Source organism: Cetorhinus maximus, chromosome 4 (genome assembly GCF_964194155.1).
Source record: "Cetorhinus maximus chromosome 4, sCetMax3.hap1.1, whole genome shotgun sequence".
Taxonomy (NCBI): Eukaryota; Metazoa; Chordata; class Chondrichthyes; order Lamniformes; family Cetorhinidae; genus Cetorhinus; species Cetorhinus maximus.
The window spans coordinates 35,548,155-35,566,798 of NC_135882.1; the positions used below are offsets into that span (position 1 = coordinate 35,548,155).

The 18,644-nt window shown below is 44.6% G+C and overlaps 1 protein-coding gene across 3 annotated transcripts in view; it reads right to left on the minus strand.

Moving 5' to 3' along the window:
• LOC144679568 (uncharacterized) overlaps window positions 1–9,456 on the minus strand; it is a 237,123-nt gene extending 227,667 nt beyond the window's left edge. For 2 of the 3 annotated variants that reach the window (XM_078540074.1, XM_078540073.1), the window contains exons 1-2: window positions 9,277–9,424; window positions 1,628–1,781 (exon numbers count right to left, since the gene is read on the minus strand). In XM_078540074.1, coding sequence (XP_078396200.1) covers window positions 1,628–1,781; window positions 9,277–9,345 — 223 coding nt within the window. In that variant the 5' untranslated portion in view covers window positions 9,346–9,424. Of the gene's footprint in view, window positions 1–1,627; window positions 1,782–9,276 lie in introns of all 3 variants that reach the window. The other variant, XM_078540072.1, reaches the window with a different exon arrangement.
• Window positions 9,457–18,644: the final 9,188 nt, after the last annotated feature.

An 18,644-nucleotide genomic window follows, 5' to 3' on the forward strand; every position in this document is an offset into this window, starting at 1 on the left:
TAGGGACAGCTGTCTGAGAATACTTCAGTGTGACTGACAGCTTACACTCCTGCTGTCATCACTGTTACCGGGTAACAGATCCCCTTGACTTGGCGCCAGATTTAAACTGCTCTTGGGAGAGGGAAAATCCACACCACAGAGGCAGCTTTCTCCAAGTTCAGCAGTGTGCACTATTACTTTGACGCTGACTGCAAAATCCAGCCTCAAGATGCAGGCATGTAAACTGATTATCCACTCATGATCAAAATATGCACCTTTAAATGTACTGTCTCATTTACTGTATGCAGGATTAATAGTTATCCACCAGTTATTGCAAATTTATACTTTGCTTTTATATGATTTATAGTTAAATAGAAAAACGAAAAGCAATTTCCAAAGCAGATAAGTAGAGGTGTTGAAGCATGAGAGTTTCTCTGCAGTACATGCTGAGGGGTTGGAAGTTATAAATCTAATTTCTGGGGGAGTGGCAATTGAGTCAAATTGCCACTCCGCTCCTAGTTTCTTATTTTAAAATGAAACTGCTCCTATTTTGCCTAACCTTCCGACTTAGGTCGGACGAGATCACTCCAGCAGGTTCCCGAGGCCTCCAGTCGAGGACAGCTCAGCTGAAGATAAGTAAGCCACACCAACTTTTTTTTTCAACAGCACCAGCTGCCATAAACCAGGTAACTTTTACGGTCCAGCCTCTTTGACAAGCCAGGGAGAAAGTAAATGTATTAGATAAAGGGCTAAGATTTAGAAGGGGGGGGCGTTGCTGGGGAGAAATGGGATGGCAGGTGGATGTCGGGTCAGGCCGGTTGGGGGGGGGGGGGGGGGGGGGGAGTTCTGTGGAGGGTCAGTGCTGTAGTTACCCCCAAGCACAAAGTGGTTTTAATTCTTCTAACTTATCCTGTAGAACTATTGCTGTATCACAGTCAGATCCATCTGAAGTTTGCGACTTCAATCGCATTATCAGATGGTTCCCAGTGCAGGGTAATGGCCTGAACAAAGTTTGAACTTCCCGGATAATTGCCTTCCAATCCTTACCTAGGAACTTCCCCATTGCACCTTTGTGGTAACCCCCAGATACACTGCCCCGGAGCTCGGAGATTACGGGCCTATGATGCTATAACATGGCCACTGGAGGGAGTGTGTAAAGCTTGACCAGTTTACACGAGAAGTTTCCATCACAAACGTGTCACAAAGTTGGAGGAAGTCTGCACAATAGTCAATTCTCCAGGGGAAGCAGGGTTTGCTATAAAAGGAGTAGGGAACACAGACACAATTCTGTCCCCATTTTGAAGTTTTTATTGTAATATACTTGCCTTTATTTTAAATATATATTTTTATTGTAAATTCCTCTGTGTTGTAACCACATAATGTGAGAGTGCAATTATGTGTAACATAATAAATGTGACATATGTATTGATAGTAGAAAAAGTTAACAGGAACAGCACACAGATATAATGTTTAGTTCCAGTACATCAAGCTACTCCAACGTTTGCCTTAATTTATCCAACATTAGTTCTAACTACAACATGCAAATTAAGGCACTTACTTATTTCTACAGTGCAACCTCTAATACACAGCTAATAAATACTTTCAATGTACAGAGCAATAATAGGTACAAAAGTATATAAAATCTCACCTTGAGGCTGAAGTAATGCTCCTTCTCTCTGCAGAGCTGCATAATTAAGGAATGGTGGAATCACAAGTATTAGTAGGAGGTATTTTAAAACCGAGATGAGTCGACGACAGACAGAAAATGATTCTGTGGGACGAACTTGATCCATATTGTTTTTCTGGAGAAAGAAAAGGTGAACATTACCCCATAGTTGGTGATGTTTGTTTCATTGTATCTTCACAAGTATCTTGAATGACATAGCTGAGGTTTATTTTCCTGTAGCCAGATAGGCTGAAGCTGTCAAAATTACAATGGTGACATTTTGCCACATAAGTGAGTGATTAATTCAAGGATCAATTGTGTCGAGAGTTAGCACAGGAGAAACATCTTCGTTGACTTTGTTTTGATTACGAAAGTAATGAAGAAGAAACATAAATAAATTTATATATCACCTTTTTTGACCATAGAATGTAACAAAACATTTTTACAGCCAATGAATTACTTTTAAAATATAGTCCAGTTTGTGTTTTAGGCAAAATTGGAAGCTAATCTGGGCACAGCAAGTTCCGATAAACAGCAATGTGATGCTGGCCACTAATTCTGTTTTTGATTGTAGAAGAGTAAATGTTGGCCAAAACACTGGGAGAACTCCACAGCCTCTCAAGAATGGTGGTGTGGATTCTCGTATGTCCACCCAAAATGTCAGGTAAAGACTCATTTTAACATCTCATCTAAAAGGTGGCACTCCAACAGTGCATTACTCCTTCAGCAATGCCAGGAGTTTCAGTCTTGATTGTGGGGGAAGAGGGAGGATGTGGCCGGGGGAGAGAGGGACCGGGGGTGTGAAGGAAGACCGACTGGGGAAAGGAGAGGGAGGGGGGTAGGGAGACAGAGAGAGGGAGAGAGAGGGAGAGGGAGGGGGAGGGGGGAGAGTGTGAGAGAGGAGAGATAGTGTACATGTCTGGCTCACTGGCAGTCGCAGGGTTCTCAGTCGTCCTCATCCTCACATACAAACACCTACTCTCACAGTGGGTGAGATTCAGTGAGTAAAAACCCTAAGACTGGGACTGAACGGACATACATACTGGCCCTCTTACGCTCTAATGGTCGTGTTTATCAGTTACTTTTTCTAAAATTACCGATCTATTGCTTCATTTCTGCTCAGCAAGTTGTTTTTTATCTTCTTACTCAACATTTTTTTTGAAATTCATATATCTTACCGAAATCTGCTCTTTGGCCCCTTGAACGAGAAAAAAAACAATCATGCCCAACACAAAAAGGCTGGACAAGCCTGATTTAGCAGAACGTACTTGCTTTCGTACTCTTTGCCTCTACTAAGACATTTTATAACGGCTTTATCAACTTGTTCTGACACTTTCAAAGGTTTGTGAACATAAATCCCAGGTTTCCTAGGGTTCCTGCATCATCTTATGTTTATCTACATCTGGGCAGGCAAAGCTATATAGTCCAGAGAATATGCAAAGTTCGCTTATTGGAATAGCCAGTGACACAAAAGTGGAATATGTAGGGTCGTTACCCTACATATTCCACCCTACACAAAAATGTAACATTAACTATTAACTAATGATACAAGGAGGAACCAACTGGGTAGATACCCAATCTATTACGATACAATAAGAAATCCATCTGTAATGGAATTTTCTAGGTAAATATCCCTCTGTAATGGTCCTATCTGAAATGGTACAATAAGGAAGGAGCTCTGTAAATTTCCATCTGTAATGACACCTTAGGTAAATACCCTTCTGTAACATTAGAAAAATAAACTATCTGGGGACACACCATTGATACAAGAAGGAATTCTCCGTAATGGTACCCATGTTATAGGGGAAGCGGTGGCATAGTGGTTATGTTGCTGGACTTGTAACCCAGAGGCCCAGGCTAATGCTCTGGGGACATGGGTTCAAATCCCACCACGGCAGCTGGTGGAATTTAAATTCAGTTCATAAATCTGTTTGACAACATCATCAGGTATTCTTATAAAGCTAGTCTCAGTAATGGTGACCATAAAACCATCATCAATTGTCGTAAAAACCCATCTGGTTCACTAATGTCCTTTAGGGAAGTAAATCTGTCATCTTTATCTGGTCTGGCCTACATGTGACTCCAGACCCAAAGACAATATGGCTGACTTTTAACTGCCCTCTGAAATGGCCTAGCAAGCTACTCAATTCCAGGGCAATTAGGGATTGGCAACAAATGCTTGTCTTGCTAATGATGCCCAAATCCCATGAAAGAGTGAAAAAAGGTATAAGAACCCCCTGCAAATACTTATCTGTATTGTTATATGGATGGATTCCCTCGATAAATACCCATTTGAAATGGCACAACGAGGAACTCTCTAAATAAATACCCATTTATAATAGTACAAGGAGTAACAGTCCAAACTTTTTCCAGATTCAATAGTTTGCATGTAAATAGATCACATCTCAACATTACTCCATAAGAATACCTGATTTTACCAAACACCCCCTTGCATTACAAATAGAAAATATTTGCGGAAACCCAACTAAGATGAGATACTAGTTTCCAATCATAAGAAATACTATTTGAGAATAAGGTAAGTGGCATTGGTACTCGACCAATAAAACATGTGAAGCCAAGTATGGCCCAACACATCAGTTTCTATTTTCCAGTTCACTGCAAATTACTCTGGACAATATTTTTCTCATATACTTAATTTCAAGCTACATCTTCATCCTGTTCATTCCCATCAAATATGTTCTTAAGTTTTTTCAGACATCAGAAGATGTCATTTGTGGATAACACTATAAAGGAAACTAGACACATAAATAACAAAAGAAAATTAAGAAGTGAGAGGGCTACTAAAGGATGAGTAAGATAAACTTGCAGGTAATGACAGAAGTGGCAGTTGTATTGAATACCTACATTGCCTCAGTTCTTATTAAAGAACATAACAAAACAGACATTACACAAGAGGATGAGCTTAGTGGAATCACAGAATGGTTACAGCACAAAAGGTATTCATTTGACCTATTGTGTCCATGCCCACACTGTGCAAGAGTAACTCACCTGGTCCCACTCTTTCAACCCTGCAAGTTTTTCCTCTTAAGATAATTATCCAATTCCCTTTTAAAAGCCTCAGCTAAATCACCCCACATTCTCAGGCAATCCAGTCCAGTTCCTAACCATTCGCTGCATTTAAACATTTTTCATGTCACCATTGCTCCTTTGGCCCATCACCTTAAATCCTCCCACCAACAAAAACAGTTTCTCCCTATCTGCTCCGTCCAGACTTAAGACTTAGTAGCTCCCCCATCTAGGAGACACATAAAGCAGACAACTAATGTCATTCTCTCCTGTCCACAGCCATTGTTCTCGCTTCGCTCCAGGGTGTGTTGACCAGCTGAAGATCTCTGACAGTCTGGCACCAGTTCATCTTGAGTAACTCTCTTCTTCTATATCTAGTAAGAGCCCCCTGTCTGGATTGATGGACAGGCCATGATGAAGATTCCACATACCCCAATCTTTGTCATGAGCTGGCCTTGTGAAAATCCAAGTATATTCAAATATCTATATATGATTTTTGTTGAATTACAACGTCTACTCTTTCCGTTACATCTTCAAAGAATTCCTTAGGTTGCTCAGTGATGACCTAGCCTTTCAGAATCTATGTTCTTTTATTATACTTTGTGTCTCTTGAAAGTCGGGTGACATGGCCAAGCCAACTGTGCCATCTTTTGCAGCTGATAGGTGAAACTGGAGGCTGAGTATTTTCTTACTTCAATGTTGGGTATAAAAACCCACCAGTGTATGCCTGGAATCCTTCGACGACATCTGGTGTCAAAGGCATTCATTTTCCTTTCTTGGCAGGTTTTCAGGTTCCAAGTTTCACAACTATATAGCAGAGTGGAAAGAACATTTGCATTGCAGAACCTAAGCTTTGTTTTCATGGAAAGCTTTTTACTATTCCAAACCTTTGGCTGAAAGCTGACAATGTTTTACCTACTCACGCATTGAGCTCTTTGGCTCCCTGGATATTAATGGAACTGCCCAGGTAGGTGAAGTCCTCAATGGTGTCAACTTGTTTTGATTGACTTAAGCATCTGTTGTTTGCTGGTGGTTTCCCCGTCATCATATATTTTGTTTTCTTGGTGTTTATGGTAAGCCCCACTCTCTCAGCCTGATTGTTCATTGAGTTGATGAGCCGTTGCAACACTGTTGTGCTGTCTGACAGGGCAGCAACGTCATCAGCAAAGTCCAAATCTATAAGTTAACCATCATTGATCCATTTCACTCCAAGATTATATTTGGTTGACTTCCTTAATACCCAAACAATGGTGACAATAAAAAGAGTGGGGAAGGGATGCAACCTTGCCTGAACTCAACAGCATATGAAACCAGGTCACTGTCACCATCTGGAATTCTCATAAATATTCTCAATAGCTGTAACCAACCTTAGTGGGATGCCATATGAAGAAAGAATTTTCCAGAGCAAAGGCCTACACGAAATCAATAAAGCTGATGGCAAGGTGATGCTCTTTTCCAGATGCTCTTGTCTAGAGTCCTCATGATTTTTCTTCTAAATCGTCTCTTCGCCAAAGAGAACAGCTTCAGCTACCTTTCCCCTCCATGGGAACGTACCTTGACTGCACCTGAACACTCTCACCTCTAAACGCAGCCCTTTCTCGGTTACAGTTTTGACTGTCAATCTTCGATTCCAATTTATCCGGGCTACAGCCATTCTCACTCCATTGAAGTCAAACCTCTCCCAGCTTTTTATTTTTACTCTAGATTGCTCCTTGTCCAACAACTACAACCATCTTCCTTTGTGCTAGGTGTGACTCCAACCAGCAGAGAGTTTTTCCCCTGACTCCCATCGACTCCAGTTTTGCTCGGGCTCCTTGATGCCACACTCGGTCAAATGCTGCCTTGATGTCAAGGGCAGTCACTCTCACCTCACCTCTGGAGTTCAGCTCTTTTGTCCACATTAGAACCAAGGCTGTAATGAGGTCAGAAGTGGAGTGACCCTGGCAGAACGCAAACTGAGTATCAGTGAAAAGGTTATTGCTAAGCAGGTGCTGCTTGGTAGCACTGTTGATGACCCCTCCCATCACTTTATAGATGTAGAATAGACTGAGGGGGCAGTAACTGGCAGGGTTGAATTTGTCCTGCTTTTCTGGACAGGACCTACCTGGGCAATTTTCCACATTGCCGGGTACTTGCTAGTGTTGTAGCTGTTCTGGAACAGCTTGGCTAAGGGCACAGCAATTCCAGGAGCATATTGTCAAGGCCTATCATCTTTACAGTATCCAGTGCCTTCAGCCATGGAGTGGATCGAATTGGCTGAAGACTGGCATCTGGGATGCTGGGGGCCGGTGGAGGAGGCCGAGATGGATCATCCACTCGGCACTTCTGGCTGAAGATTGTTGCAAATGCTTCAGCCTTATCTTTTGCACTAATGTGCTGGGCTCTTCCATCATTGAGGATGGGGATATTTGTGAAGCCTCCTCCTCCAGTGAGTTGTTTAATTGTCCACCACCTTTCACAACTGAATGTGGTAGGAGTGCAGAGCTTAGATCTGATCCATTGGTTGTGAAATCACTTATCTCCGTTTATCACTTGCTGCTTATGCTGTTTGGCACGAAGGTAGGCCTATGTTGTAGCTTCACCTGGTTGACACCTCATTTTTAGGTATGCCTGGTGCTGCTCCTGGCATGCTCTCCTGCACTCTTCATTGAACCAGGGTTGATCCCCTGACTTGGTGGTCATGGTAAAGTAGGGGATATGCCAGGCCATGAGATTATAGATTGTGGTTGAGTACAATTCTGCTGCTGCTGAAGGCCCACAACGCCTCATGGTTGCCCATTCTTGACTTGCTAGATCTGTTCGAAATCTATCCTATTTGGTGCCATGGTGGTAGTGCCACACAACACGATGGAGGGTATCCTCAATGTGATAAATGGGACTTTGTCTCCACAAGGGCTGGTCACGCCTACCAAGTCTGTCATGGGCAGATGCAACTGCGGCAGGCAGGTTGGTGAGGATGAGGTCAAGTATGTTTTTCCCCTCTTGTTGGTTCCCTCACAATGTGCTGCAGACACAGTCTAGCAGCTATGTCGTTTAGGGACTCGGCCAGCTTGGTCTGTGGTGGTGCTACTGAGCCACACTGTTGTGTGCATCCGGTGTGGTGGTGGTGGTTGGGGGGGGGGGGGGGGGGGGGGGGTCATAGCATTATTTTTAAAAATTTGCTTTTTTAAAAATAATTTTCTTTGAAAACTTTAATGTATTAATTATAAAAAGATCAGTCATTTGGTGGTACAGCACTTGAGTATCACTGAAATGAAGGAGACATTTTGTCCAAACTTTTCGTCTTGCGCTCATCAGGACAATTTGCAAGAATACCAAATATAAAGGGAAGCATAATTTATACTGTATGAGAAGAGACTGCTAATTGGTTGGCAAGTTGATCACCCCAACTGGTTGTGAGAATGGTGCATCTGAGCCAAGTTCAAAGCTAGGACCACTGCTTTTTTGAAATATAAATGACTTGGATACTGAAACAGAGCAACAATTCAAACTTTGAAGATGAAACCAAACTCAGAGGAGTGACAGCAAGGATGTTACCTATCGACTGCAACAGGACAGATAGGCTTGCAGAATGGGCAGGCAAGTGGCAGGTGGAATTTAACACTGAAGTGTGAGGTGATACATTTTGGCAGAAGATATAGGCAGAGACAATATAAACTAAATGGCACAGTTCATAAGGGTGCACAGAACAGATACACCTGGGGGCTCACTTGCATAGATCTTTGAAGGTGGTAGGACATATTAAGAGAGAGTTAGCAAAGCATATGGGATCTTCAGATTCACAAACAGGGATATTGAGTATAAAAGGGGAATTATGTAGAACCATTATAAAGCTCTAGTTTTGCCATAACTAGAGTATTGTGTCTAGTTCTGGCCACCACACCATGAGAAAGCTGTGATAATCTTTGAGGAGATGCAGAGATGATTTCCAAGTCTGGTTCCAGGAGTGAGGAACATGAGCTACAACTTAAGGTTGGAGAAGCTGGGATTGTTTCTCCATGGAGCAAAGAAAATTGAGGGGAGATTTAATAGAAGTGCACAAAATTATGACAAGTTTGGATAAGGTTGACAAAGAAAAACTGCTCCCATTACCTGAGGTACAAGGACTAGGGGACACAGATTTAAGGCTTTTTGCAAGATACATCAGGAATGTGAGGAAGAACCTTTTTACACAGCAAGTGGTACTGAAACATACTGTCGATGAGGGTGGTGGAAGCAGAAACAATGAATTATTTCAAAAGGAAATTGGATGTTTCAAAAGGAAATTTGAGGGAAAGAAATTTGCAGAGCTATGGGGATAGAATTGGGGAATTGGGCTGATTGGATTGCGCTACAGAAAACCCGCACAGATTCGATGGGCCGAATAGTGTTTCTTAACCAACATGGCTTTATGGACAAGAGTGTAGTGCTGTAAGTATATGTTGCACAGGGATGTGTATGTCTCCAGAACGATTACAGGTGCAGAACCGAGCTAATTTGAAGATGTTTTCAGCAGGGGCAGGCCGAACAGAGAGTAGGGTTATTGCTGCATTATGTATAGGGTTTGTTCCTTCAGCGTCGAAGGTCACTGCTGGGTTTCTGAGGCTGCCCCTGAGTATATTTACCTGCGCTGTATGCTGTGAGGCTACACGTAGCGGCGGATGCTGCTGCCTTCTCCTTAAAGCTGCTCTCATCTCTCCACTCTCACGCTTGCACAAGCCGCTTCCGCGCTCGGGCCTGGCACCTCATCAGCGGAGAGACCACACTGGCCCCGCCCAGCCCCTGCCGAATTGCTCTGATTGAAAGCTCGGTCCGCCTCCTGCCCAAGCTGCTCTGATTGACATCCCGGCCCCACCCCGCCGAACTCCGCCCATGTTGCTCCGATTGACTGATCGACCCCGGCCCTTCTCACACCGCTCTGATTGACAGCACGGCCCCGCCCCCTACCGCCCCCCCCCCCCCGCGTCCCCTTCCCCACCTGTACTGATTGACAGCTCGACCCTGCCCATCTTCATCTTGGTCACAGACCGCCCGCCCCTTTCCCACACTGCTCCCATTGACAAGTCGGCCCCGCCCATACTACTGATTGACAGCCCGGCCCCGTCGCCGCCCCGCGCTGCTCTGATTGTCAGTTGACTCCTGAACCGCACCCCTAGCCCCGCCCCTCCCCCCGCACAAAGTTCCCCGAGTTACAGGGCCGCTCAGCCTCAAACAGAATCACGCCAGCCGTCAAGAGTTTCTACAGCATTGTAGGTTGCGGTTTAGGTAATAAGAGTTTGGAAATAGAGATAGGTCGAGATCTAGTTTATTTAAAAACAAATTTAAAACGTATTCTGGTTTACCTGAATCTAAAAGTTAAACTGTAGTTTTACCTCCATGTTTGCATCAAAATAAGAGTGCAAGAGCTATAAAATGGTGATAATAGGGGACTTCAATTACCCAAATATCGATTGGATTGATGTTAGACTAAAGGATAAAGAGGGGTAGGAATTTCTGAAATGTGTTTAGGAGAGCTTCCTTGATCACTATGCTCTCAGCTCAAGAAGAAAGGAGGCATCCAAAACAAAAACAGAATTACCTGGAAAAACTCAGCAGGTCTGGCAGCATCGGTGGAGAAGAAAACAGTTGACGTTTCGAGTCCCCATGACCCTTTGGCAGAACTGAAGTATAGTTAGGAGAGGGGTGAAATATAAGCTGGTTTAAGGTGGGGGGCGGGGGAAGAGAAGTTGAGGGTGGGGTGGTTGTAGGGACAAGCAAGCAGTGATAGGAGCAGATAATCAAAAGATGTCACAGACAAAAGGATCAAAGAGGTGTTGAAGGTGGTGATACTATCTAAGAAAAGTGCTAATTAAGAATGGATGGCAGGACACTCAAGGTACAGCTCTAGTGGGGGTGGGGTGGAAAGACTGACAAGGTATTAGTTGTAGATTTAAAAATAATGGAAATAGGTGGGAAAAGAAGAATCTATATAAATCATTGAAAAAAAAGGAGGGGGAAGAAACGGGGTGGGGATGGGGGGAGGGGGAGTTTAAGATCTAAAGTTGTTGAATTCAATATTCAGCCCAGAAGGCTGTAAAGTGCCTAGTCGGAAGATGAGGTGCTGTTCCTCCAGTTTGCGTTGGGCTTCACTGGAACAATGCAGCAAGCCATGTGGGCAAGAGAACAGGGTGGAGTGTTAAAATGGCAAGCGACAGGGAGGTTTGGGTCTTTCTTGCGGACAGACCGCAGGTGTTCTGCAAAGTGGTCGCCCAGTTTGCGTTTGGTCTCTCCAATGTAGAGGAGACCGCATTGGGAGCAACGAATGCAGTAGACTAAGTTAGGGGAAATGCAAGTGAAATGCTGCTTCACTTGAAAGGAGTGTTTGGGCCCTTGGACGGTGAGGAGAGAGGAAGTGAAGGGGCAGGTGTTGCATCTTCTGCGTGGGCATGGGGAGGTGCCATAGGTGGGGGTTGAGGAGTAGGGGGTGATGGAGGAGTGGACCAGGTGTCCCGGAGGGAATGATCCCTACGGAATGCCGCCAGGGGGGGTGAAGGGAAGATGTGTTTGGTGGTGGCATCATGCTGGAGTTGGCGGAAATGGCAGAGGATGATCCTTTGAATGCGGAGGCTGGTGGGGTGATAAGTGAGGACAAGGGGGACCCTATCATGTTTCTGGGAGGGAGGAGAAGGCGTGAGGGCGGATGCGCGGGATATGGGCCGGACACGGTTGAGGGCCCTGTCAACGACCGTGGGTGGAAAACGTCGGTTAAGGAAGAAGGAGGACATGTCAGAGGAGCTGTTTTTGAAGGTAGCGTCATCAGAACAGATGCGACGGAGGTGAAGGAACTAAGAGAATGGGATGGAGTCCTTACAGGAAGCGGGGTGTGAGGAGCTGTAGTCAAGGTAGCTGTGGGAGTCGGTAGGCTTGTAATGGATATTGGTGGACAGTCTATCATCAGAAATTGAGACAGAGAGGTCAAGGAAGGGAAGAGAAGTGTCAGAGATGGACCATGTGAAAATGATGGAGGGGTGGAGATTGGAAGCAAAATTAATAAATTTTTCCAGGTCCCGACGAGAGCATGAAGCAGCACCGAAGTAATCATCGATGTACCGGAGAAAGAGTTGTGGGAGGGGGCCGGAGTAGGACTGGAACAAGGAATGTTCCACATACCCCATAAAGAGACAGGCATAGCTGGGGCCCATGCGGGTACCCATAGCCACGCCTTTTATTTGGAGGAAGTGAGAGGAGTTAAAGGAGAAATTGTTCAGTGTGAGAACAAGTTCAGCCAGACGGAGGAGAGTAGTGGTGGATGGGGATTGTTGGGGCCTCTGTTCAAGGAAGAAGCTAAGGGCCCTCAGACCATCCTGGTGGGGGATGGAGGTGTAGAGGGATTGGACATCCATGGCGAAGAGGAAGCGGTTGGGGCCAGGGAACTGGAAATTGTTGATGTGACGTAAGATGTCAGAGAAATCACGGATGTAGGTGGGAAGGGACTGGACAAGGGGAGAGAGAAGGGAGTCAAGACAACGAGAAATGAGTTCCGTGGGGCAGGAACAGGCTGACACAATCGGTCTGCCAGGACAGTTCTGTTTGTGCATTTTGGGTAGGAGGTAGAAGCGGGCCGTCCGAGGTTGGGCGACTATCAGGTTGGAAGCTGTGGGAGGAAGATCTCCAGAGGAGATGAGGTCAGTGACAGTCCTGGAAACAATGGCTTGATGTTCTGTGGTGGGGTCATGGTCCAGGGAGAGGTAGGAGGAAGTGTTTGCGAGTTGACGCTCAGCCTCCGCGAGGTAGGGGTCAGTGCGCCAGACAACAACAGCACCACTCTTGTCAGCGGGTTTGATGACAATGTTGGGGTTGGACCTGAGAGAACGGAGTGCAGTAAATTCAGAGAGAGACAGATTAGAATGGGTGAGAGGAGCAGAGAAATTGAGACGGCTAATGTCACGCCGACAGTTCTCAATGAAAAGATCAAGAGAAGGTAAGAATCCAGAGGGAGGGGTCCAGGTGGAGGGAGAATATTGGATGTGGGTAAAAGGATCCGTTGAACGGGGAGAGGACTCCTGCCCAAAGAAGTGAGCACGGAGACGAAGACAGCGGAAGAAGAGTTCAGCATCATGCCGAGCCCGAAATTCATTGAGATGAGGGCGTAAGGGTATGAAACTAAGTCCTTTGCTGAGCACTGAACGTTCAGCATCGGAGAGGGGAAGGTCAGGGGGTATAGTGAATACGCGGCTGGGGCTGGGATTGTAAGATGGGGTGGGGACGGAGGGACAAGCAGGGGTGGAGGGTCCCAGATGGGTGTTGGTGTCGATGAGTTGTTGGAGCTTGCATTCCTTAGCACTTGAGAGAAAGAGAAAAAGTTTCTTGTTGAGGCGACGGATAAGGCGAAGAATAAAATGAAACTGGGGGCACGCGCAGCTTTGAAAAAGGGTGCGGCGGTGCTGCTGGAGGGAGAGGTCGAGTGTGTTCATATGGCGGCGCGTGGCACTGAGTGTGGATCTCAGAATGCGACGAGAACAGCAGTCCGAGAAATGTTTTATGTCCCGGAGATACCTGTAATCCTGGGTGGGTTCGAAACAAGAGGGATGGAATTTCAGTTGAAATCCACGTGGGGCGAGTCGGAGACGGAGACAGTCACTGAGAAAGGAAATATGGCTGTGAAAGCGGGTTTTAGTAAACACCTTGTCAAACACCAGGATAGAAATGGAAAGCAATGAAGGTGAACAGGGCAGAAGAGACAGGCGGAAATCCTGTCGGAGAACTGAGCGGTACTTCTTCAGGGAAGGCATTGCTTGAAGAGAGGTGGCAGTCAATTAAACACAGAGATAAAAACCTCCATCACCCCCTACTCCTCAACCCCCACCTATGGCACCTCCCCATGCCCACGCAGAAGATGCAACACCTGCCCCTTCATTTCCTCTCTCCTCACCGTCCAAGGGCCCAAACACTCCTTTCAAGTGAAGCAGCATTTCACTTGCATTTCCCCTAACTTAGTCTACTGCATTCGTTGCTCCCAATGCGGTCTCCTCTACATTGGAGAGACCAAACGCAAACTGGGCGACCACTTTGCAGAACACCTGCGGTCTGTCCGCAAGAAAGACCCAAACCTCCCTGTCGCTTGCCATTTTAACACTCCACCCTGTTCTCTTGCCCACATGGCTTGCTGCATTGTTCCAGTGAAGCCCAACGCAAACTGGAGGAACAGCACCTCATCTTCCAACTAGGCACTTTACAGCCTTCTGGGCTGAATATTGAATTCAACAACTTTAGATCTTAAACTCCCCCATCCCCACCCCGTTTCTTCCCCCTCCCTTTTTTTTCAATAATTTATATAGATTCTTCTTTTCCCACCTATTTCCATTATTTTTAAATCTACAACTAATACTTTGTCAGTCTTTCCACCCCACCCCCACTAGAGCTGTACCTTGAGTATCCTGCCATCCATTCTTAATTAGCACTTTTCTTAGATAATATCACCACCTTCAACACCTCTTTGATCCTTTTGTCTGTGACATCTTTTGATTATCTGCTCCTATCACTGCTTGCTTGACCCCACAAGCACCCCACCCTCAACTTCTCTCTCCCCCCCACCCCCCACCTTAGACCAGCTTATATTTCACCTCTCTCCTAACTATACTTCAGTTCTGCCGAAGGGTCATGAGGACACAAAACGTCAACTGTTTTCTTCTCCACCCATGCTGCCAGACCTGCTGAGTTTTTCCAGGTAATTCTGTTTTTGTTTTGGATTTCCAGCATCCGCAGTATCTTTTAGCTTTTTGTTTTTAAGAAAGGAGGCATTGCTGGATTTGATGCTGAGAATGAAGTGGGTGAAGTGGACTACCTGTCGGTGGGGGAAGCACTTGGTTAGAAGTGCTAATCATTTCACAAAGGTTTGACAAGTAATGGAGAAAAGCAAGGAACAATATAAAGTAAAACATCTGAATTGGAGGAAGGCTAATTTTAATGGGATGGGAAAGGATCTTGCCCCAGGGTAAAATGGGATCAAAGACTGGCAGGAAGAGCTGTAATGGGACAATCTTTAAGGAAAAGATGCTTCAAGTACAGGCTATAGGTAAATTCCATCAAGAGTGAAAGGTAGGGGAATAAAAGCCTGTTTGGATGACAAAAATAGAAATTATGATGTAAAAAAGATGGTGTATAAACAGTGAAGGTGATATGAATCGACCACATCATGACATCGATAGACTGGTAGAATGGGCAGGCAAGTGGCAGATGGAATTTAATGTGGAAAAGTGTAAGCTGATGCAATTTGGTAGAAGGTGTAGGGAGAGGAAATATAGTCTTAATGCCATAGTTCTAAAGAGTGTGCAGTGTCAGAGGAACCTGCAGCTGCATGTGCACCAATCTTTGAAGGTAGCAGGACGTATTGAGAGAGTGGCTAGGAAAAGCACATGGAATCTTGTGCTTTATAAACAGAGGCATTGAGTACAAGAGCAGGAAAGATATGCTGAACTTTTATAAAGCTCTGGTTAGACCCGAACTAGAGTATTGTATCCAATTCTGGTCAGCACACTTTAGGAAGGATGTAAGAGTCCTTGAGGGGGTGCAGAGGAAATTTACCAAAATGGTTCCAGTGGTGGGTGATTTTAGCTACAAGGTTATTTGGAAAACCTTGGAGCAAAAGAGATTCAGGGGAGCTTTGATAGAAGTATACAAAATTATAAAAACAAAGTGCTGGAAATACTCAGCAGGTCTGCAACATATGTGTTGAGAGAAGCAGAGTTAACGTTTCAAGTCAAATATGACTTCAGAACTGAAGGAAGGTAAAAATGTGATGGGTTTTATGCCATTGAAAGGTGGAGGTGCAGGAAGAACAAAAGGGATAGGTTAGAGGGGGGAGAAATTAAATGACAAAAATCTCATGGAACAAAAGACAAAGGGAATGGTAATGATTGTAGTAGAGAAACAAAGCATTTGACCAGAGTAAATAAATATGAATGGCAGAAAAATGAACAACTCTGTCCAAAATCCAAAACATAAAAAACAGGATTATGCCTAGTACATGGCAAAAAACCAGAATCAAAATGGAGGACAGAGTTCATGGTCTGAAATTGTTGAATTCAATGTTGAGTCCAGAAGGCTGTAAAGCACCTAATTGGAAAATGAGGTGCTGCTCCTCAAACTTGCATCGAGCTTCACTGGAACACTGCAGCAGGCCAAGTCCACAAACGCGAGGATGAGAGCAAGATGATGAATTAAAATGGCAAGTAATTGAAAGCTCAGGGTCCCGCTTGTGGACGAGCAGAGTTGTTCTGCAAAGTGGTCACCCAGTCTGGGTTTAGTCTCCTCAATGGAGAGGTGACTGCATTGTGAGCAGCAAATCCGGTTTACTGGAAGAAGTACAAGTAATTCGCTGCTTCACCTGGAAGGAGTGTTTAGGGCCTTGGATGGTGAAGAGAGAGGAGGTAAAAGTGTATGTGTTATGTCTCCTGCCATTTCAAGGAAAGGTGCCATGGGAAGGGGACAAGATATTGGAGGTGATTGAAGAGTGGATAGAGTGTCGTGGAGGGAACGGTCCTTTTGGAATGCTGACCGAGAAAGAGAGGGGAAGATATGTTTGGTAAAGGTAGACACGTCAAAACTGTTCCCATTAGCTGATTGTACCAGGACGAGGGGACAAGGTTTGTTTTGGGGGAATGTGAGGGGAAACCTTTTTACATGGCAAGTGGTAATGACTTGGAACTCAGTGCCCAGAAGAAGGGTGGAAACAGAAACAATCAATGATTTCAAAAGGAAAATGGATGGGCACTTGAAGGAAATCAACTTGCAGGGCTACAGGGGGTAGTGGGACTGACTGGATTGCTTCATGGAAAGCCGGCTTGAATTTGATGGGACAAATGGCCGCCTTTTGTGCCATAAATGACTCTACACCAGGTCTACTATAACTTGCATGATAAGTGGCTAGAGCCAAAATGTTCCTCGCTGGCCACACATACTATATGCTGCAAGGGTAGGAACTAGATTAGGCAACTCAGGTTGGAGGTATTCTAGGAGTTTTGACCACGTCTAACAAATTGACCTCTTCAAGTGTTATTTGCCCAGTCACTGAGTATTTTTGCTCATGGGTTTCTTTGCCAGCAACTTTTCTACAAGATGTTCCGAGAACACAGGGACCATCTGTGAAATAGGGAAACAGAGGAAATGGAAAAGTGGAAACCAACGGTGGGGGAGGGATTCAAAGCCTTGATTGCACCAATAAGACACTGAAGTTGCAATATTGGTAGTACCAGTAACACTCAAATTCTCCAATTAACAAACAGTAGTTCAATAACTAAATGGTAATCCATATTTCAGTAGTTGTAGCACAGGAACTGGAGCAGACCATTTAATACCTCTACCGTTCAGTTTGATCTATTCTGCACCTCAAGACCATTTTTCCCACTTTTGCACCATATCCCTAGATACCCTGACATAACAAAAACACATCTATCTCAGTCTTTGGTAAGCTTTTAATTTAATTTAAATTAAACAACTAAAAAATAAAATTAGATTGATTAATTAGTATAAAAAACAAAGCTGATTTGATAATTAATCATACAGTTATAAGCAGTGTTATGTTAATTAATCAAATCTAGATGATAAAGTTAACGTTAAATAATAAAGAACAATAACACTGAAGGCTTCTGATATTTCAGTAAATTAATATCTCTAGTAGATTGAGTTAAGTTAAAACATTTCAGTTAGTGTCCCTTATAAAATAAAGTGACATCAGCACAGGAGAAGCAGCTGGTTGGTGAGTAGTTGGTGAGTGATCATTTATTTAAGTAGTAAATTTAACCATCTAATAAATAGAGCTATGGCAGGACTGCTCAGACCCATGAAGTGTACATCCTTGACATGTAGGAACTCCAGGATGCTTCTTGTATCCTTGACAACCAGATTTGCAGAAAGTGTCATCAGCGGCAACAGCTCGAGCTCCTGCTTTCAGAGTTTACGTAGCAGCTGGCGTCACTGTACATCACCTGCAGTTAAGGATATGCAGACAGAAAGGGAATGGGTGACTGTCATGCTGTCAGGAAGGACCAGGCATGAAGTGCAGGAATCCCCTGAGTGCATCTCACTCTCCAATAAGTATCACTTCTGAATACTGACGAGAGTGATGGTTCCTCTGGGGAGCATAGCCAGAGCCAATCACAGCTGGCTCAGCTGTACAAAGGGGCAAGAGGAAAATTGAAAAAACAATAATGATAGGAAATTTGATGCCTATGGGAACAGACAGGCATTTCTGCAGCCATAGATGTGAATCCAGGATAGTATGTTACCTCCCTGGTGTCAGGATCAACAATGTCATTGAATGGCTGCAGACCACTCTGAGGGGGAGGGTGAACAACCAGCAGCCATGGTCCATAACAGTACCAATGACATGGGTAAAATGAGGGATGAGGTCCTGCAGGCAAGTTTAGGGAGCTTGGAAAGAAACTAGCAAGCACAACCTCAAATCTCTATTATTATTATTATCATTATTAATAATAATCTCTGGATTACTCCCAATACCAAATGCACGAGCACAGAAATAGAAGGATAGAGCAGATGAATGCATGGCAGGAGCAATAATGCAGGAAGGAGGGCCATAGACTCCTGGGACATGGTGACTGGCTCTGAGGAAAATTGGACCTGTACAGGCCGGACAGGTTGCAGATGAGCAGAGCAAGGACATTGTGGGGAATATTTGCTAGTGCTATTAGAGAGGAAAACCGAGGTGCACAGAAAATTGGGAGAGACAGATAGCATCGGATTAGGAAATAGTAAGATATTAGGTTGGGTCAGAGTAAGAGGGACTATAATAAGGCTTCAGATCGGATTACTGTCCATGTATGTGAATGCAATGCATAAGATTGGTGAGCTGCAAACGTAGATAGCCACATGGAAATATGATGTTGTGCCAGTAATGGAGACCAGGCTCAAGAAAGGGCTGGACTGGATACTAAATATGCCTGGATAGAAAGTGTTCAGGAAAGATGGGAAGGAAATAAAGAAAGAGGGATGGCAG